The sequence below is a fragment of the Tauraco erythrolophus genome, chromosome 1 (genome assembly GCF_009769465.1).
Source record: "Tauraco erythrolophus isolate bTauEry1 chromosome 1, bTauEry1.pri, whole genome shotgun sequence".
In the NCBI taxonomy this organism is placed as follows: domain Eukaryota; kingdom Metazoa; phylum Chordata; class Aves; order Musophagiformes; family Musophagidae; genus Tauraco; species Tauraco erythrolophus.
Window position 1 is genome coordinate 76249478 of NC_141465.1, and position 22140 is coordinate 76271617.

Consider the following 22140-nt stretch of genomic DNA (forward strand, 5'->3'; position numbering starts at 1 on the left):
CCTTCATATTTCACTTAAGTCCTTTTAATTTAACTTGTTTTAACTCTATTGCAACAGTTTCAGTTTGTAAATTCACTCTTTTATCCATTTTTACAATTTAGTAAGTAAATAAGTAAATACATCTTAGTGCTTTCAGTTTGCCGGAAATATAAAACTAATCAGCAACCTCTGTCAGGGTGATCGATACCTTTATGGTGTGGATGGGGACAGTATTTTTTTTACAAATTCCTTGCCTTTAGAAGTCGTTAAAAAATTTAACACTTCTTCTTAGTGTCAATTAAAGATATTTACTTACCTGCTTGACAGATACCAGTATGTAGAATACAGTATGTAGAATAGCATCCTGTAGTGATAAATGCATCGATACAGGTGTGATTCACTATAAAACTAAGAAATTTACGTATATTAAATTTTGTGCTGTATTTGTGTTTTAGACGTGGATGTCGATCTGAACTAGATAGTCAGCTGTGTTCTTTTTTTCCTTTTTTTTATAACTATTGTCTCTTTGCCATCAAGGACTAGACAAAGTCAATTTCTGGCAGGTGGGAATTGACTGATCACTTTGCATGCGAGGAAGAAAGGAAAAAGTAAAGACAGCCTTCAGCTCCCTTGTGGTTCGCCTGAACTGATAATAGCATGCTGACAACATATAGATTTGATTGAAATAGGTTTATGTAACATTCTGGGTTGTTTGTGGTGTTTCTTTTTTTTTCCATAGCAACAGTGATTTCAGAATATTCCCCTCGTATTTTGAGGTTTTCATTTTGAAGTTTTTTGTTTTAAACACTAAAGAGCACATGTAGGTCAAGCAAAGAAATGTTTGCCAGTACGAACTCTGTGCTAAGCATTCTGGGAGAGTGCTTTCTTGCAGCAGATGAGGATTCTTTGTGGCTGGCAGCAGAAACTGCAGCAGTATCTTTGCAGTTTCCTTTCATCTTCGATCATGCTCTAAGGATCTCTGAAATACAGGAGCTCTTTCCTTGACCCTCTGGAATATCTTTTCATCTCTGCTGCGGAGCGTAGCACATGCTGAAAGCCTCCTCTCTTCTACAGTTGAAGTATCCCTTTGCTTTTCATCACCCTCTGATTTTTGTCTTCTGCGGCTGGATTTTTGGCAGTGTTTGGCTTAAGCAAATAGGATTACATTTCAGTAGCTGATGGTTTCTAGTCGAGGAACATACTAAATGTCGGACGTAATGAAGATTGTACAAAGAACTATTTCTGGGAAGCACAGGAAAATTCTTCGAGTCGAGCAAAGGAAGACATTCTGCAAATGCAATCAGGGCTGCTAGAAATGCAAAATTCAACAGATTTGGGATGGGTTGCACTACAAGCGTGATTTTGTTTAAAGGCATTCGTACAGTTTTTGAAAGAAACTGTGGTTATATTTGCAAACAGCAAGGGGAAAACAATGCCCTTGAATACACAGCGTTCAGCTTGCCAAATGAAGATTCAGGAATATTGATTCATTCATCCCTGGTAAATACAAACTTGTTTCATTAATAATTTTGTCTCCTAATTGAAAGCTAAACTAAAACCAAGATACCATGTTTATTTAACATCTGCTATGTACAGACATGAATATACCTTGTCCTGATATTGTAGGATGTTAGTGCATGTATGTGACATATAAGATGTGTGCATGCAGCTGTAATGTTAAAGCTTAGGATTCATATTCATTATATCATGTAGGTTTGTATTGATAGCTCTGAAGAATTTGCAGTCCATAAACAGGATTGTTATAGAAGATCATCTGCTGTTAGATCTTTCTTATCGTATTCTTGGAATGTATTTGGCACTTCAGTTGAAGAACAACAGATGATTACGTTATTTGTAAAGATTAAGGAGTGCATTGTTGGGAAAACAGTAACCCAGGATTTAAGGTTTATTTTTTTCAGATGAATTTGAGTACATTTCTTTTTTTTCTCTGAAATTATTCTATTTCTGTTTTCATTTACTGAAAGGCGTACAGGAGCATTCTAGAATGAAAAAAATAGTTAAAAGAAGTAATAACTGTTTTCTGAACCTGCTTTGCTCTCAAGGGCTTTTTTAGGTGTTTCCTGATGCAAAGAAAACAGACTTTAAAGTGAGACTGTCTTCTTTGTACCCCCCAGGTTAATGACGCATTTGTGCGTCAGATGTATTACATTTAGGCTTGAGGGGGTGGAATTGTAATAGCTAATGTGCACCGCTTGCTTCAGAATTGGGCTAGTTAAGGATTTAAATATTTATTTTAAATAATTTGGGGTTACTTATTAATTGCTTTATCACTGACTAGATAGTTGGAGTAAGAAGGGTGTGGTACACGGAAATAATTGGACAGATTTTGACAAGCTTGTGCCTGCTGGCATACCCACACTGTGCAATCGCAGTTATGGAAAGCCTGTAGAAATTTCACAAAGCTTTGTTGTCGTTCTGCTATTCAGATCCTTTCTTGCTGAACTCAAATATAAGAGAAAAAAAAAAGGGGTGGGTGTATGTATGTGTCTGTGTGTGTGTGTGTATATATATATGCATACGTGTGTGTATATTTATATGCACACACACATGTATGTATATGTACTTTTACACACACAGAAGCTTCCAGGAAAGAATACAGAATAATTTGAACTGTTTTCAGATGCTTAAAATAACTTATTTTTATTATAAAAAATAATGTATATTACTCTTCATGATGATACTGCATTTTATAAATTCTCAGTATGGTTTGATATTAAAAAGAAAATGGCTTCCTCTAGGTATTAGAATTCTTTTTACACTGTTAGCCATTTTTAAGTTAGCCTCATACAGATGGTTGTTAGACATTTGTTGAACTCTGGGCAGTGAATACTTCCGATAACTTTTGCACTCCATTGAATGTAAGACCTAACACTGTTACTAGTCTAAATTCTATGTATAGTTAGATGAGTGAATGAAGAAATACTTTTTTTAATGTAATATGAATTGTTGTAACTTGGAAGATGCAGTGGAAATTTTTTGCATTGTATAACTGTTTTTTTTCCTTCTTCGTTTCATGTGGTGGTGTTCCAGCCTACAGAATTGGATTGCAAACTGGCAAGATTAAGCACACAATATGCTTAGTCTGCCATTTACAATCGAAATTCCACATTTGTCACTCAAGGTTCTGGTTGTTTTGGGTTTTTTTTTCCAACTCCAATATTTCTAGATGCTTTTAAATAGTGATACTGGGCTTTTTTTTTTTTTGATTTTGCTGTATGACTTTGTCAGCTTGGTTTAACTGGAAGCAGTGGATCAAGATAAGTTTCTTCCTGGGATAAATACTTGAAGGTTTGTATGGAAGAGTGTGTGGAATTGAGAGGTCAGAATGACTTCCTGCTCATTGTACTGGACTAGTGTAGTCCATAAGAACCAAAGTCAGAATTTACAAGATAAAGAAATGGGACTTAATTAAAAGATCCTGCTCTTGATAGTCACAGTTGGCACTGGCTGTCGCTTTCTGAGAAGTCATCTGAGGCTGGGGAGCAGTTGCTACTGGCTTACCTCTGAAGGGTGGAAAGCAGGATTCCCTGAAAAGGGGAAAGATGCTGCAGTCCCGGCAACAGTGACAAGTAATTTTATGAAACTCATCTTAAGTATATACATAGAACTCTAAAGTGACATAATTTTTGTATGAGCTTATTTGGCCAGTTCTTCCTCCTCTGAAAGATGTCTTTCAGGAGGAGAAATTACCTCACTTCTCACTAAGAAGCCGTGCATAGAGGTGAAGACTACAAGAATTCTCTTCCTCTGAAGAGAAGCTATATGGCCAAGACCAAAAGAGAGTGGCAGTATGTCACTTCCCTGTTTGTTTTTTTTCATTTATTTTGGTGGTTTTTGCAACATATGCAAGAGTAGGTGTATGGCTTCACCTCTTTATTTGTCTGTGCTGTAACATTTGGGCTGCGATCTCTTACCTCTGCCTTTTTGACTGTGCCTGCCATCTGGTCTGTTTAGCTATTTTGGATCAAATATGTCATGATACAGAGCTGTCATCAGAACACCAGTTAATTTCAGGGAGTCCTTTATTTTAAGAACACATTGATTCTCTTGCAAAGTCAGTGTTGAATACCTGTGAAAAGAAAGCTCCTGGGAAGCCGTTTTCCTTGAAGGAAAAATCTCCTGTTCTGTGAAGAAATATGGAAGCAGAAGCAGTTGATTGAGCAATGTTTTTCTTACTTAACCTATAATTCAGAGGTCAGGAGGTTATATCTATAGTCTTGTTAAATCTAATTGAAGTTTTCTCTTAAACAGGTCTGCTCTTTTGCATGAAGGAAATCAAAGATAAAATGAAGCCTGAGTGAGAATGTCTTTTCAGGAGTACAATTTATTTCTATCTGTCTGATGTCATTCAAACTTGCAATGAAAATGCTATTTCTTATCTTTGGGATAAGAACATTTCTAACCTGTCACATACATGTTATTTTGATAGAACACAGAGTCTCTTAGGGTCTTTAGGTCCATGTGGGTGAAAATCAATATTTGAGTAAAAGATTATAAATTTAGTTTGAGATGCTATTAAAAGTTGCATCAAAATTCATTAAAATATATTTTCCCTAAATGTCCACCTAGGGCATATTTATTTTCTACAGGTATTGACGCATTTTAGTTTGCTAAGTTTTGTAGTCAATTGGAGGATAACAGTTTCAAAATATTAGATTGTATACTTCAACTATATTACTAGTTTGTTTTGATTTTCCTGTGATTTTTTTTTTTTAAATCCTTTCTCAGCTTGATGTTACATGTAATTTCTGCTGTGTTGCAGTATCTTGGAGTTAGGGTTTTTTTCATGGCCTTTATTTTTATATTCAAATTCCATTTTATTGGTAATAATTAGGTAACCAATGACTATCTAAGAGTGAAGCGTTACTGTATGGTTTAGGGCCTTAACAGCTGTTTCAGATGATAGACAAAGATGAAAAATGAGCAAAGGAGAATAATGTGGTGATAATAAAACTAAAGAGATTTTAGAAGTTTGGGGTTTGCTACTAAACCTGTTGAAATATTCAGTGAAGCAAGAGGCTAGCTGAGTGTACTGGCAACGCTGATGGCGGAGCTAGAAACTTCTGAAGTGAGACAGGCTGGGTGAAGGACATTAACTTTTTTTTTTTTATATATTTGTCCAAAATTGCAGAAAGCAACATGCTTTTTTTCCATGCTTGAAATGTTTTTTGCTCAGTTTACTTCTTATGGCCTATTCAGCACTGACGTTTCTCTCATTAAATTTTTAGCCTTGTACTTTGGTAAAGCTACTTCAGGTAGTTTAGTAGCTATAGCGTGTGCATGATGTAGCCTGATAATTTTAAGTAGTCTTTTATTAAATCTGATGTGGAAAATATCCTTCATTTGAATAACTGTTACTTAATTTGTGCTTACACATTTTCCAAAAAGAAATGCAGGGCACTTTGAATTAGTCTCTGTCCAGCTTTTAATAGGATAGATTAAGGTATTTGCTGGAAACAACCACCAACCTTATATTTTAGTAACTGCAATTTCTTAGTCTGTGTAACCTGTTGACTTGACACCAACACCATTAGGTGTTACTGAGGGTTTTGTGTGACTGCTCTTTCTTGTGCTATTCATGAGTCATTTGATTTATTAATAAACTGTGACATCTTGAAGAAACAACAGGGTCTGTGCATGTGGGAAGATTGATAATGACAGCGGTGAGCTATGTCATTCTGAAAATAACTCCACAGTAGACATTCAAGTTGCAAATATTTTGATTTCAGAATAATTTTCAATTATATGTATATGATTTTCAAAAAAGACTTTTCTTGATTTAACGTGTGATATGTTTAAAGTACACCCTAAAACATTCGTTTATTAAAAGGCCTTATATTAAGGCCCGTCCTTGCTGTCTGAATTAATACCAACTTGCTTATTTAAACCAGAAAAGTTTAGTAGAAATAAAGTAGAAATATATAAAGGAGAAAGTTCTAAGGAAGTCATTCTGCTGAGTAAGTGGAGGTTGTTTTTATTTTGATGGGCTTAAACAGCTTACGCAGCAATTCTCTAATGGTGTGCAGATAATTTGTATGACTTAGTCTGTTATTTCACTCTCATAACTTGCTTCAACTTGTAACTGTATTACAAGTGACTTTTATTCATCAGCAACTGGAGCATTAGACCTCATTAGACTTCTTAATAAGGAAGAAACAGACATGTTTGAGTACACCATCGAACTGTTGCATAGTTTTTCATGGGTTGCTTGCATGAGATCACTTCTTGTATCTCCTTTCATCTTCCTGCTTTGGGTGAATAAAAACCTGGCGTCTTACATGGTGGCTTGTAGTTTTGGGCTAAATCTCCTGATGGTTTCTGTAGAATTTTTTTTGTTTGATCTTTCATTAGATTCCTTTGGGAAGAATGCTTTAATGTTCATCTCTGGTATCCCTCTGCCCTCTTGGCAGGGGAAATTGCAGCACAAATTCACCAAACATGTAGTTCCTGTAGCAAATAAACTTCTTTGAAAGATGCATGTGAGAGGATCATCAGGCATAGTTGGCAGACACTCAGTGCACTGGCATGCAGAAGATAAGATTAATTTCTCCTGAAGATACAATGTTTATTTAAGACAGGATGAAATCTGAGGATAGTTGGTCAAGCCACTATGCATAAGCCATTGTTCCTCCATGACAAGATAGACTGGATTAGCACAGAAAGATCTCCAGGCCAAAGAATATGGCATTAGGCTGCATCCAGGTAGAAAACATGTTCCCTTTGAATGTAGCAGCAAGGGCTCTTGGGGGAGCTGGATATCCTGTTTTGAAAGCAAGCAAGATGTCTGGATTTAAAAAACAAAACAAAAACGCAAACAAAAAACCAAACCACCAAACAAGTGACTTTAAAGCCTTATATGATCTTGAGGAATGGGAACAAGACTTCTGTGGTGGAGAAGCTGCATGGGTGGTGCTTTCAAGACTAGAGTCCAGACTTTGAGCAGAAAAGTAAACTTTCTGTGAGTTCACTTTCTTCCTGGTTAATATTTCCTTCCACCTGCTGTAAGAACAGCCTAAATTGTAATTTGAATTAGATGCAAGCATCCTGTTCTGGCATGAAATTAAATGTAATTAAAGCTGAGAGCTAACTGCTAACTCTTGCAGTGTTCTTGTTTCTTAGAACTCTACATTGTGAAGTCCGAGACAGGTTTGTATTTCAGTTTAGAGGCAAACCAGGATGCACTCTTACTTCAGCCCAAGGACAGAGGTGAATTAACAATCTCCTCAAGGTGCAAATCGCTCCTGGAAAAAGTCTTGTAAGATTGGTGTTACACAGTGGGAAAACCCCTACCTCAGTCTTACTTGGCACAGAACCACTGCAGTTTGAGAAATCTTCAGACTTGGGGTTTTGACTCACTTTTTGTCTTTGGTTTGGTGTCTATGCTGTCATATTAGTTTCTGATAATTATAAGGTAGTGTCCGGGTGGGGAAAAAAGCCATCTTTAGTCCAGTACTGTTCTCACAGTCAGTCTGCTTGTGCACGTCCTGTCTATAAGGATGTGCATCAGACTGACAGTTAAATCCTTTAGCAGAAGTGTGGTTTTAATCTTGAAGTCTTCTATCCTGGCTAATTTCTACTGATTTTTTTCCTTTTTAATTCTTTCTTTTCTTTTACCTGGGACCATATGAAAGTCAGGTTTTCCCTGAGAACAGAAAGGTATCTACTAAGATGGTGTGAAATGAATAAGTTGTCAGTAAGTCAAGCAAGTGCACCTTGACACTTCATAGATAACAGTATGCGGAAGTATGACATGAACAAGACTTAAGTTAGTCTATATTTTACTTAGCTGTGATTTTGAACTTTTTTTAGTTTGTATTTGTCACAAAGTGAGAGTGTCCAAACTAAGGTACTGTAGCTTATCTGACAGATAGTAATGTCTGGCTGAGGGATATTAATGGGATATTTCATGCTGGTGTTAACAACTTTAGCCAAATTCTTACTCCAGGAAATAGAGCTCTTAAAAACGCACTGTACAAAAACATTATGGACTCAATAAATGCTGACTGTGAGAATCCTTTAACTTTATGATACTACTAAAACAGGCAGATCATTTTTTTTATTCCAGCTTCTCGGTTAGTAATACAGACCTGTATGTTGGTGTTATCCTACCTACTTGTGATAGAGACCTCTTCTGTGCAGTATCTCAGCATCTTTGTCCTGTCCAGGCTGCTTGACTCGCTCCTTAAAAACAGTGTTTTCAGAGTAATTTGAACTGTAATCCAAAATTCGAGATTTGTATGATTCATTTTGATATAAAGAGATGCCTTTCTAAAGAGGAATTGTGATTCTACCTATTCCAATGGACTTAAGTCAGTGAAATGGGAATATCTTAGTTATAACATCGATAATATGAAAAGTTACATAATATGTAGCACACTCATATCTGTGTCTTATACTTTCATCTTTTTTTCCTTTTTTCTTTTTTTTGATAATTTTGTTGCAAGAGAAGGTACTCGTTGTTGGTGGGACTGCAAGTTAACATGTTTGCAGTGTTTGCCGTAGGAAGAGTGAGTCTTCCTAACTAATTTTCTTGGGACTTTTTGTATTTCATCTGAGTGTAATGTGTATAGCAGGTAATTGCCATGTGAATTGCGTGCTGTATTCCATCTGCTATCATCTGGCTGAACCTTTCTCTTGAACTTGTGAATATATTTTTCCAGGGTAACTGCGTAGCTGTTGGTCGTTTATGAAACTTGGTGGTATTGAGATATGTATAGTTGCAACACTGAATCTTCCACTGACATGTGAAATTTTATGCCTTTAATACAGCTGCAAGGCAGACTGCCAAGTGTGGGAGGGCAGTGCTAGAATATCTTTTACTAATACAGATGAGAGCAAGAAGTATCTGCTTTTAATGGTGCTTGTCATTCTGCTAAAGCTCTTATTTTCATATGAGCTACTGCCTTATAAACCCAAACCAAAAAACAACCAACCAAAAAAAACCAAACCAACCCTAAAACCCCCAACAAAACAAAGCATCAAAATCTCTCTGGTCATTCATCCTTCTACATTTTTGGAAGTTATTTGTTAAGAGATGCTGTGAGTTGCCAGGGAATTTAAAGAGCCACAAAGGAGTAGAGAACTGAGGTAGAGTTTTAGTAAATGATGTCAAATCCTGCTGTTTTTACGTATACAGGACATGCAAGCCTACAGCAGGATTATTCCTTCCTCCCCTCCTCCCTCCATTTGCAACAGTTCTTTCCCTAAAACAGCTAACAGACAAGTTTGGTGGCTGAAATTACAGCTGGCAGATTTAGCGAATGCAAGTGTTGGCCACTCGGCAGGGTTTAGCGATCTTGATGCAGATTGTAAGTGGGACTTGGAGCAAAAGAAGTGCCATTAAACCAAACCACTCAGGTTTAGCTTGTTCCTACATTGAGGCTGGGTAGTCATCTTTTCTTCCATTGAAGTTCAGAGTAAATTCTCATATGCTGCCTGTTCCCTTGCTATCACTTACTCTTCATTATATGGTATTATGCGTTAGGAAAGCAAGGTCTTGGAGTGAAAAGTGATTTGAAGGAATAAGAGGATTTATGTGGGGAACTTGTTTGGGCAGCAGATTTGCTGGATGAATCACTGAGGTATGTTGGAAATACTGAGAACTTTTTTTACCTATGTTATTTTGTAATTACATAGGTAATTCCTTAAGGGTGATGCAAGCCAACTATTTAGTTATTGGAAGTAATATGGAAAGCACTGTTGTTAAAAGTACAATGGGAAGACCTTCAAGCCACTGTGTTTGTAAAGAGATGAAATACATTGTTTCCATAATAATCTGAATTATTTTGCAGATAGGTCTCTCTTTAGTTAGTAGTTTCCTGCAGTTTTGGGGGCCATGCGGGAAATGCAGTAAAATAGCTTTTGCACAGTGACGTTCTTTTTTAATTCTAGTGAAATGGTTTAAAACTGCAGGTCATGTAACAAGATGATGGTTTTTCAGCATGTCTTAAGAGTCCCGTTTTTCATCTTTCACTTTTTGAATCAGTGTGTTATTGGTAAAAAATGTTAATATACCTCTTTAATAAAGTAACTTAACTCTTTTGACTGTGTGGTGCCTGGGTAAGCAGTATCTCATGTGTTTAGGTGGTTTTTTTTGTGTGTTCGTTGTTTTTTTTTCCTCTAAGTATTTTTTTGTGAATTAAATTATTGGGATTATCACTAAGTCCTCAGCAGGAAATAAATGCTGGAAGTGCACCTCAATCTAGCAATTAACGTCCCTTTCATGCAGGATATAGCTCCGGAGGTGCTGCTTCACACTTTTGTTGTTGTTAAATAAAAGAACCTCCTCTAATGTTACATGTGTGTTAACGAAATGCAACCTAGAAATTACATTAATTTAATAAAATTAAAAACATCTTCTGTATCTTTAAACTGGTATTATAAAAATGTTGGCTTTTTGGCTTTCTTTTTGTCCCTCATTGTGTTTTTGAGAAGAATAGAGAGAATGATGGGGGAAAAACAGTCACATTTATATTGAATTAAAGTAATCCATATGCATTCAGGAGAAGTACCTGATAAGGATAAAACTATGTTGCAGTTTAGAAATAGAATCCTTTGTTAAATTGACCAGAAGAAATACTATTTAAAGTGTATAATATTTTAAAGTCTTTATTAGTGTGAGTGTTTCCAAATGCCTTGTGCATAATAAGGTTGCATATTTCAGGTTGCAGTTAAGTATAATTGCAGCCCATCTCAATGAAACAAGTTCCTGTTTGGCAGCTGCATCCTCAAGTAATGGTATAATTTAGTATAAGCTGTTCTGTACTTCCGTTTTCTGAAAACAAAAGGGGCTGGTGCAAAATGAAAGAAGTGTAACTAAATGTTCTTGAACTATTGTCTACCTTGATTTACACAGGAAGATCTGTTTTTGTAAATTTGACTAAACTGCTGGTTTCCTTCTTAACTCTTAAAGAAGCTTTATAGAGTGTTTTCTGAAGTTTGATGTCTATATATTAGAGAGACTGCTTAAAAAGTGAATGCATTGAACTTGCTTTTCCTAGAGAAAAAGACAGAAATATAGTAAATCATTGTCCTAACTAATAGTAAATTTTATTGTTTATTTCAGTCTGCTCATTAGAAACGTACTTGCATTGTGGATGGGATGGGCAAGCTCTTGGTCAGACTCAATTTCATGATTGCAGAAAGCTGAAATAGCAGTATCTTATGCGGGTGTGAGAGCTGAGGGAAGGGGGAGAGAGAGGGGTAATTAACATCTTATGTTAGGTCTGAAGGATAAGAAACCTGTGCCTGAAGTTGTGCCTTCTTAAAAATACTGGCAGTAAAAGAGGATATTTGAGCTTCTCCGTAACTTGATCTGCTTTCTGCAGATTAAGGTGACTTTCTCTTCTATTAGAGAATAGATAAAAATTTATGTCAGGTTAAATTTAGGTTGTCAGTTATTTTGAAGTGAGATAATTAACTGTCCAAAGAAGTGGAGCAGAGTTGAGAATTGAATGAAGGTGGTGGCTCAGTTTCCACAGCTGTCTGGCTGCTCGAGTGGACAGGGATTCTAAAATAGGGATGTGCTTCTCTGGGGAGTTGAATTTTCTCTTGGATGTGTTTTTGCTTGCTAAATACAGCCAATGAGGTTTGTGCACTTGGAGGTTGCAACTCGTTGGTGTTAAAAAGAAGCAAAAGGAAAACCGAAATACACCTCTGGAAACCTGGAGAAAACTGCTCATCACAGTTCACTTTTTTCAGCAGGAATTTAGCATACGATCATACGCTAAAACTACTGCGCAAAGTTGAAGCATGACTTGAGTGGAAGTTGCAGTTCAGGACAGGAATGGAAGATGCTGACCACTGGGCACTGCGTAGCCGTGAATCATGAGGCCAAGAGACACTTCAGAAAACTGTTCACAAGGTGGGGGAGACACCCCCTGGTGTTATGTACTGTCAGCAAGAAGAAAATCCTGTGGAAGCCAAAGGCAGCGAGTGATGGCTGGCTGGTCTTGGTGGCTGGAGAGCTGGGGTTCTCTCAAGTGACTTCAGTCACAATGTGTCAAGGTTTTGTTGTGTTGTCGTCTTATTGGTGGCTTTTTTTTTGGAGGATGATCAGTGATGGACATCTACAATGCGGGAGGGTTCTGAGGAGGGAGGAGTGAGCTGGGAACACTAATAATGTGCAAGACAGAAGTGAGCTAACTGGTCAAGTGAGGAAAGAGGCTGAGGGAGACTAGTAGTTTACTTGAAGATTTAAATGCTTAGAAGTTGAAGGTATAAAGAGGTTTTTATAATTTTGTTTTTTGAGTTAGTATCTTTGTAGAGGATGTAATATTTTTATTGGGAAGACAATTTGATGTTAAGATTTTTAATACAGATTTAGCACTAAGATTAAAAAGAGCATCTCCACCCTACCCCCCAAAAAAAGCAATGCCTGTGTTTGAGGCATTGGTCCTGGAGAATGTACTTGGTAGTGGCTGGTTGTTGATAGTACCTGAGTAAGTGATATTAATGTTAAAAAAAAAAGTAACACTTAGGGTTTTATATTTCTGAAGAGGCTCAGTTATCAATAAGTGGCTAATTTTTACAATAAAAATATTTTAAAATATTGAAGCTTTGATTTTATAAGTGCTGTAAAAAGACTTGGACTGTTTTACATGATCATTTTAGAAATGCACATTGTCTTTTGCTTGACTCGTAACCTTAAGGCACTGAAATGGATCCACCTTTTTTTTCCAGAGGAATACAACATGCTTAGGGGCTGGCCTTTGTCTGTCATGCGTTCCCACCATGACAGATTTAGCAAACTGCAGCTGAGAAGTTAAGCTAGTTTGTACTTTGTGCTGCTTGTGCTGGGGAAAACGTTATTGTTGGATCATTGGCATGTTGATTACTTTGATGCCAAAAAGCATATGGTTTTGCTGCTTTTTGTATTTTCAATCAAAGAATGCAGGCAAGAACAAACAGAAATCCTAAGAAAGAGCTTATTATAGAATCTCGGCAGCAGCGCAAGGATGCAGGTCCTTGTGAAGTGGAAGTGGAGAGTCCTGTGGTAGTGCTGGTAAGAATTGTTTAAACAAGCTATCTCTTCCCTTTAGTAATTCCAGTTCTGTCTGCCAGTGAAAAACTTATTAATCTGATGCTAATAAGTTCCAGCATTCTTAGTTGTAAAGAAGGTGTGTTTAAAATTTGGGTTTAATTCTTTGTGTGTTTTCTGCCTTTTTAGTTACTTTACCAAATCTTTAGTTCTCTCTGACTGACTTTGGAATTTGATTTTCATACCAGCTGTTTTTCAGTATCTGTTCTGTCTAGCATAGTTGTACGGCTCTTTGAACCTAGCATATAAACTTCTTATACTTTAAAATCCCTTCTAGCACCTCTATTTTTTAACTGCCCAGCATATCTTTCGATTGAAATATATTTGAACTCTCTAAAGACTGTGTGTGTGACGATTAAATTTTACTTAAGTGTTCTAAGAACTATCCGAATAATTCAGGTGTATTTCTGGTAAATAGTCTATTTTTCAATGCACATTATTTAGGAATTTAAAGTTTTGAAGTAGCTTCCAGTGTGGAAAAAGTGAATATTTCAGTATGTGGGGGAGGTAATCAAATAAGAGCATTTTTTTTTTATATCACTGCATACTTAGTTCTGTTGGAATTTTAATAGTACAGCAAGAGAACATAATAAGCAAGCTGTAATGAATCCACCAACTCTCTCCAGCTAGGACAATAAACCTTTTCAAATAACAGAGAAGGATTGTTAAACTAATAATTTATATATCAGTAGAAACAAGTACTTTGATAGATCTTACTAAAATTCCAATTTTACTTAGTAATATTTCATACTTAATTGCTGAATTAAAGGATGATGATCTCTTTGTCTGGCTGTGGTTGAAGTTAATGGGAGCTGTGAACCTCAAATTATGTTGTCCCCCCCTTATTTGAGCTCCACACTACACATTTAAGAATTGAACTAAAACATTTGGGCTATCTATATTTAGTAATACACATCTGTAACTTTATGGGAATTGTTACTGTATAAAACTGGAAGCTTCCATGTGTGTTAGTAAGACAATTTTTCTTTGCCTTCATGCTGTTTTCTGTAGTTTCATTCTATTCAGAGCAGTTGTTAGTAAAACATGTTTTTTTTTTTTTATATGGGTGTGTTCCCATTTCTGGTCCAGATTTTCATCAGTACAATATGAGCTAATCTTGTGTGTACTTTCCTGCCTTTGGAATGTTTAACTTTATTTAGAACTGTTTTTATTCCCTCATGAATACTCAGAGAGGATATTAGTGTTTCTGCAGATATTTAGAGTGCTGCAGTTGGTCAGCAAGCGTATATGCTTACTTAAAAGTATAAAACATTACTGTGTTTACTTATAACCATTACTGAAATATGTCCTTATAATTTTCCAAGTGCTACTTAGTTTAATGTTCATGGATTAATATACCTCCAGTATTTGCCTTCTCTTTTTTCAATTTCAGATGAAGTGGGTGTGTTCAAAACAAAGGTCAATATTTCAAGGGAAGAACATTTAGGTTCCACATAGGTCATGTAAAAAAAAAAAAAAAGTCTTCACTGTTGTTTCAGTTGCTATTTTGATCTTAATCTGTTACATATATAGACAGGTGTATGTATGGTATATAATTATAGATGGTATAATATCCCTTTTTGCTTCTGCTTTTGTCTAGTTTATTGAGGAAATCTAAATGAAATGGTGCAAGGACACTTTGCACTAAGTGTACTGCTAGGCGCAAAGCAAAAAGTAGCGCACTGTTTCATTTAACACTGCCATTTGGGTCCATTTTTATTTCATTGAGTTGTGATGCTGCAGTAGATTCTTACTATACATAGTAAAAAATACATAAAGTATACTTTATATAAGTAGATATCTTACTGATACAGGGTGCAGTAAGGTGTTAAGTAAGACTCATGATGTTGCTAGTTGGTGTAACAAAATGTAAACAGCAGAACTTCTTCTTGTCTGAATTAGAAACTTTAGAATTGTATTAGATAGCGATCCTCAAAGGAAAAAAATTTGGAACAGGAGACTTCTGGTTTACGCTAGTGATACTTCTCATTGATTGTTGCCCATAACATTCTTTCTAATGTGGATATATTCCTTTCGTATGGGCAATTATGATGTGATTTACCTAGCTCTCAAGTTTTGTGAGTACTCTTCATAAAGATGAGACAGAATCAGTTGTCAGGACTTCAAGGAAGTAACAAGTTTTTTGTGATATTCATTTAATTCTTTTAAATGTAGTTAACAGAGTCTGCTGGAGTATTGAGGGAACTGGGTATTTATCTGTAAGCATCCCAAGTGATACTGAAACATTTGATTTATTGATTATTTATTTGATTTATTTGATTGAGCCCTGTGCCTGAATTAACTTTTCCTGGATAGGTGAGTAGGTTCACAAAAAGAATGATGTGCTGTTTTCAGTGCCAGTACATTAGCACTTGTTTTCAGCACAGTACATTAGCTTTCTTGTTTTCCTGCTATTTGAATTACGTCGTGTCATAACTTTGCTTTTGAGGTTAGCAAGCAAGAAGAGCCCATGGAAAAAGCATTTAGATTTTCCAGGCGGTGCCTCAAAACCTTACTTAGGATGAACTGTTGTAGAAGTTAGCAAATTAGTTCACATGCTGTCCTGTTGCACTCTGATAGTCAGAAGTGGTAACTGTTTGTCAGACCAGATGATATTTCTGGAAAGTTGTAACTTCTGGAGGCCATCTTTCTGCTCAGAAACACACTGGCAGTAGAAAATGTAAGACACGCGAGCTCCTCTGTCCAACAGTATTGCTCAAGCCTGACTCTAGTGTTAGAAGCTCCTGTGCTGATAAGAGAACTTCGTAGGACACAGCATGCTTACTTTGCATCCGAAGGCAAAGCAAATCACAGAGGTGGCTAGAAATTAAACAACTGAAACGGCATCCGTATTAACAACTTGATGTAAATACTGGCAATACAGAAGGTCTTATCAATACGTTTGAGCTCCAAAAGATGTTCTTGTGTTTAAACGGTCCTTGACAAATTAATTAAATACTTCTTATAAATAAAAGCACAATGCTTTGTAATTTAGACTGTGTTCATTGAGTTTTGGAAGCCCCCACTCTTCTGTTACAGCCCTCTGAAGATTTGGGTGAAGAACAGAATTAGAATGACTTTTCAGGCTTTCGGGTTAAACTGGGAAAGAGGGGAAAAAAAAGGAAAAGTTAATTATGTTTTTTTTAAAGAAATACTGTTCAAAAAATACTGGATAACTGTCTAGTCTGTATGGCTCACTCTGTGTCTGTAGCCCTGGTAAGCACTTCAGGTCTGTTTATATGAGCATGAGAACAGGTGACTTAATGCATTTCATTCTTTCAAGTCCTAGAGACTTAAAAGTTTTGAATTTGTCAGTGAAAGCGTATTGTTTCTCAAATATATGCATAACGGTAGTTTTTTACATAAGCCTATAGCAGCTTATTCCCTCCCACTGCTCCAAAGTTTACATCACACGGTTAACCATACCTAAGAATGGGGATAATGAGTAATGCAATATTTAAGAATAAGCTCTAGGTTGCATATAACTTTTTGAATGGATTTTTAAGTTGATTAAAAAATAACGCGACTTGAGCAATTTATTTTGAGTTTATTGTGATTGTGGGACAATAAGATATGGAGAGCTGTTACCCATGTTTAGTATTAAGTAGTCTTGTTATTTGTCTAAAGTGGCTTGCCCCAGGCTGATACTGAGAAATATGTAAAACCATATATTAATTCATATACTGTGTTACCTGCTAGTGCTTGTAGCTCCATTCTACTCTTTATGGGGATTTGTTAATTTGCAGACATATGTGCCAAATATGTTATTATAAGGAAAACGGATGTTTTGTAGCATAAGACTAACAATACCCAGTGTGCTTAACCTGGCCATCTTTTGTTTTGTGAGAAGACAAGAAGAAGATGACATTTGTATCGATTTAAACAAACAAGAAAAATAATGTACTGTATGATTTTTTTTCTGTAATATGTAATGTAAGCAATCATTGAACTCCTAACTTAAAATTCTTTTTATCTGATGGCTTTTGACACTGTTGATCCAAATATATAAACCATATTCTGGCAGATTAAAATGGTTGCCATGTGGGTGTCATGACTGCTGTTTCGAAATACTTATTTCTGATAAGTTTCTATACCTATAATACACTGGCAAAAAACAAAGTGATAAGGCTGATGCTTTGCTGTTTTATCTTCCTACACATACAGCATTGGCTAGCTTGAGTGCTGGAACCCCATGAAGCCCTATGGTCTTAGCATTTTCTTAGATTATGGAAGTAAAAATGTTGCTTATTGTAGATTAATAGGAAAAGTTAAACCTTGTTTGAAAGGCTGACTTTTAGTGCCTGTAAACTTGATTTTGCAGTTTTGACTGGGTTGAGTTTTCTCTGTGTCAGCTGGTCCATAAATCATTCAACAATCCTGTACCTATCCAGCATCTTTTATTTTATATTACATAAAATAATAAAGCAGAAAATCTTTTTTTCTGAAGAAGAGCGTGAGGGGGAATCTGCTTCCTTGTGATGTTGTAGGTTTGGCTAAATGCCAATGTCTGTACTGTTTATTGTTTTCTCTTTTCATGTCTGGTTCAAACTGATAAAACATCCTCTTCCTTTTGAATCTGACAAATGACTCAGAAAAAAAAGAGTAACAGTTGGAGAAACCTGGGGAAGCAAATCCTTCTTGAATTTTTACAGAAGTGATATTTCTGCAAATCAAGTACTTTACTGATTAAATAGGAAGATGGTGTGGTTTTTTGGTACCGTGACCTACCTCTGTGTTCCATTGACTTAGAAGAGAGGTGTATAATCAGGGCCTCGGCTCCAGGGAGCTTTAGATTCTTTAAAAGCTTCTAATGCAGGAGGATTCTTTTTTAATCTTGTGTTTACAGTATCTAAGCAAAATGTGAGTGAAACTCATTTACTTTTAAGATTATTTTTATCAATTTTATAATTGTGGTAGACCTGTTTTGTGGCTAAAGGGTGGACACGTGCATTTACAATGAACTGGATGCTTTCTCAAGCGGCAGTATATGCATCTTTGGCTTTTGAATTAGCTGTGCTAGAGAAGTTTATTTTTGGGTGTGTGCGCCCATGAAATAATTTCAGTTATGCTGTTTTTAAAAGTAATCCTTTTTTTCTGTTTTTGCTGGTAAAATGAGAGGAGCCAGAGCTAGTTTTCTTCCAGCCTTCACCTGTTGCTTTCCCAAGAGAATTAATAGGAGGATGGACATAGCTCTTCGGCACCAGGGAGAATAGGATGAAAATGCTGATCATGTGCAGCACCACATAAAAAATCCGTTACCCATTTGAGGTGACAGTTTTCCCTTGCTACCAGTTAGTGGAATTGGTGCTCTGATCTATTTGCTTGCTAGTTCAGATAGTAGATGTCCTGATACATGAACCTTCTGACTGTCTTGATCATGTATATGTTTCTTCTTTCCTTTAAAAGGCTTCTCAAATTGCATTTTAAGTATGTTAAATTATGTGGCCTCAATTAATCTATTTTTTAAGGACATTTTAAAAATTGTGAGCTACATTGAGTAACAGAATTCAAAAATGCTTTTGCAACAACTTTTAATAAGGATGGAGTTTTGTGTCCTGTTTAGTAATCTGAACCTCTCCAGCTTCTGAACTGGTCCCATCAGCTGTGCTGAGAGAGAAAGAGGGTCTTTGTAGTGTCAGCCCTCCTTCCAATTAATTTAAGCCAATTGTGAAGCCAAATCTTTAGTTAACAGAAGAGACTAATTGTACGTACAACTCAAATGGTCTTTCTCCTCTACTCATTTTTTAGGCCCAGTTTAATTTGGGGTATTTATTTTTGTTTCTCCTAAAGATCAGTCATCCTGCACCACACTTAAATCAACCTGTCACTGCAGCACATTGCATATCATTCCTCATTACAAACTCTTCACCAGGAATGGTCATGGGGTAAAGACCAATTTGACCAAATGAACTGACTTGACCATAGTACTTTAGTAGTTTCTAAATGTTGTTTTAACATGAGAGTATACTGTACAAGAGCTCAAGCTCAGTGATTGACAGGTGGGCATCTTGCTTTCTTGGGTGTTGAGATCTGTCTCATTTGAAAGTGAGAGAAAGATGACCAAAGTGTGTCTTGCTTTCTGAATGATGTGTTGTCTTGTACTTAATTTAAAGAGCAGTGAAGTTTGAGGGGCTCATCATACTTTGTGTTATCCCTGTCTCATATGCTTAAGGAAGCAAATTTATACTGGACAGTTACTGCCTTGTTGAAGAGTTGGAGAGGATAGGTGAAGTTACTGGAATTTCTTTGGAATCAGAACTTGTAATGCTTCCTACTGTCCAGTCTAAACCTCCCCTGGCACAGCTTTGAACCGTTTCCATATGTCCTATCACTGAATCTGAGAGAGAAGAGATCAGTACCTCCCTTGTCCACGTCCCCTCCTCAGGATGCTGCAGAGAGCAATGAGGTCACCCCTCAGCCTCCTTTTGTCCAATCTAGACAAGCCTGAAGTCCTCAGCCACTCCTCACAGGACATGCCTTCCAGCCCTTTTACCATCTTTGTTCCTCTCCTCTGGACAGTTCAAGGGCATTCACATCCTTCTTAAATTGTGGGGCCCAGAACTACGTACAGTACTCAAGATGAGGCCATACCCACACTGAATACAGCAGGATAATGACCTCTTTTGACCAGCTGGTTATACTGTGTTTGATGCATCCCTGAATATGGTTTGCCCTCTTGGCTGCTAGGGCACTCGCATGAGCATGCTGCCGACCAAGATCCCCAGGTCCTTTTCTGCAGGGCTGCTCTCCAGCCACTCCTCTCCACATTCATACTTGTGTCTGGTGTTGCTTCGTCCTAGGTGCAGAACCTGGGATTTGAATTTATTAAATTTCATTCCATTAATCAGAGCCCAATGGTCCAGTCTATCTAGATCCCTCTGCAAGGCCTCCTGTCCCTCAAGAATCAACAGCACCTCCCAGTTTGATATCATCAGCAAACTTGCTAATGGTGCATTCAACTCCTGCATCCAGATCATTGGTAAATGTATTGAATGGAATAGAATAGAATTGAACCCTGAGGAACACCACTGGGGACTGGTCACCAGCCATATATAGCCCCATTCACTACAACCCTTTGAGCTCTGGTAGACATGAAGATACTTATTCTGTGCAGTGCAGCTGGCATTTGAAAGGTTATTAACATAATTTATGCAAATTTAAATATATAAAAATCTCATCTCGTCTGATCAGCTATAATGATGGCATAAACTGGCCTTGCTGCTATTCTTATGTTTAATATACCTTACTTTGAAATTAATACTACTGCTCTTAATAAAGTATCAATTGAAAAGTCTCTTGTAATTGTCACTTGAGGAAAAAAATGTGGTGATTTTATATCTGATACTGTGATACACAATTTGGTCACCAAAAGTGCCCGCTAGATCGTAACTCCAGCTTGGCATTAGTTCACTCCTTCTGAGACAGCGCTGCCTGATGGAGAGCGCTCTCTAAACCTGCTTTGCCATCTGACCACCTAACAGAACGCTTGGCGGGGTGAAGGTTTTTCTGTCTTGTTGTGCACAGCCAGCTGTAATGCCTCGACAGCGGAATAGGGTTTCAGTGTTGAATCGGTGCATAGCAACTGACGAAAGCCACTCTTGCAATTAAGAGGAAGCTAATGGCCTATGGGAATTTTGAAAAAAAACTATAGAGAAGGAGAAATGCCAATTAGCCTACTCCTACTGCAGGTTACTACTGAATTAAAAGAAACTTCAGTCTTGGCTTTAAATGAAGATTGTTTTAATCCCTTCTAAACCCAGACCAGAGCTTTCTGGGCAGTATCAAGCAAAAGGTAACCATCAACGTAAGTGACTAGTAATTTCTTTATAATTTTTTGGTGGTGAAAATACGTACATGATTACTCTGATAAGCTATGACTTTGTTTTGAGAAATAGATCTGCTTTTTCCTTCTGAGGCAAATAGCATGGTTATCTCTGTAATTATCAGTTGCACTTATAAGTCTGCATTTTGAATACTGCAAGTTTTCTTTGAAGGTGAAATTTCGTTCTGCCAACTTCTTAAAGAGTAGCTTCTTAAAATGAATCAACAATTGTAATATTTCCTCAATATACTTAACTTTATTTTTCTTTTTTTTTCACCCTAGGCAAAACCAAAGCTCATAGAACCAATAGACTATGAAAATGTCATCGTTCAGAGGAAAACACAGATTTTGAATGATGCGTTACGTGAGATGCTATTGTTCCCTTATGATGACTTTCAGGTAATTTAATGTTCCCCTCCTTTTTTTTTTCTTTTTAAAGAAAAAAAGATTTTCAGCAGTGGTGGTTGTGAGATAACTTCCCATTTCTTTGTTTTTTAACTCTCTTTAGCTACAAAAAAATAATCTCTGCCATGAGTCCCTTTACACTGCTCGATTTATCCTGGCAGGTTACAGAAGAAGAAATAGCACCACTTCTTCATCTGTTCATATTGTGAAGTCTGCTTCTGCAACTCAGCAATTTTATTGCCTTTTGAAGTAAATGATCAGTCATATTTAGATATTTCCCCCACTTTCTGATGTAGGAAATCATGTGATGCTTGTTAAAAAAAATAAATCTTTTTGTCAAATTTTAATTCATAAATTGATTTGTTTGCTGTTTTGTTATTGCCTTGCCTCTCCCTCCTTAACAGTGAAGGGCATGAACCTGTTCAAATCAAAGCTACTGATGTCAGCCGCCTGTTACCAGCCAATATTGGGTTTTGGCAAAATAACCCCTACATAACAGGACTCTGACTTGATTAATCCAGGCTTTACCAAGATTTGTGATCATCTTGATACCATGATCAACCATGTTTATTAAATAGATAGTTTATTTAAATACACTTTTTTGAATCTTCTTGTAGATCCAGTTAGGATAACCACCAAACATCTTAAAGACTGGAGTTGGTGTAAATAGCGAAAAAAGTCTCTCTTTCACATGCCCATACCTGCAGTCAAAATGTCTACCTATATTTGAAAAGTATGCAGGTATCTGAACTGTCTGTAAATTAACTACTTTTGGGGACTATATCATAGTTGAATACCTTAGAATTATTCTGCAAAAACCTACCTGAAAAACGGAGCACTTTATTCAGCCAAGTTGTTGAAGCTAAGTTCATGT

General features: G+C 36.6%; 1 protein-coding gene across 2 annotated transcripts in view; it reads left to right on the forward strand.

Moving 5' to 3' along the window:
• Nucleotides 1-1317: 1317 nt before the first annotated feature.
• The window catches only part of DOCK9 (dedicator of cytokinesis 9), a 116652-nt gene continuing 95829 nt past the window's right edge, over nt 1318-22140 (forward strand). For both annotated transcript variants that reach the window (XM_086611107.1, XM_086611116.1), the window contains exons 1-2: nt 1318-1479; nt 21144-21260. In XM_086611107.1, the coding sequence (XP_086467233.1) occupies nt 1318-1479; nt 21144-21260 (279 nt within the window). The remainder of the gene's footprint in view (nt 1480-21143; nt 21261-22140) is intronic.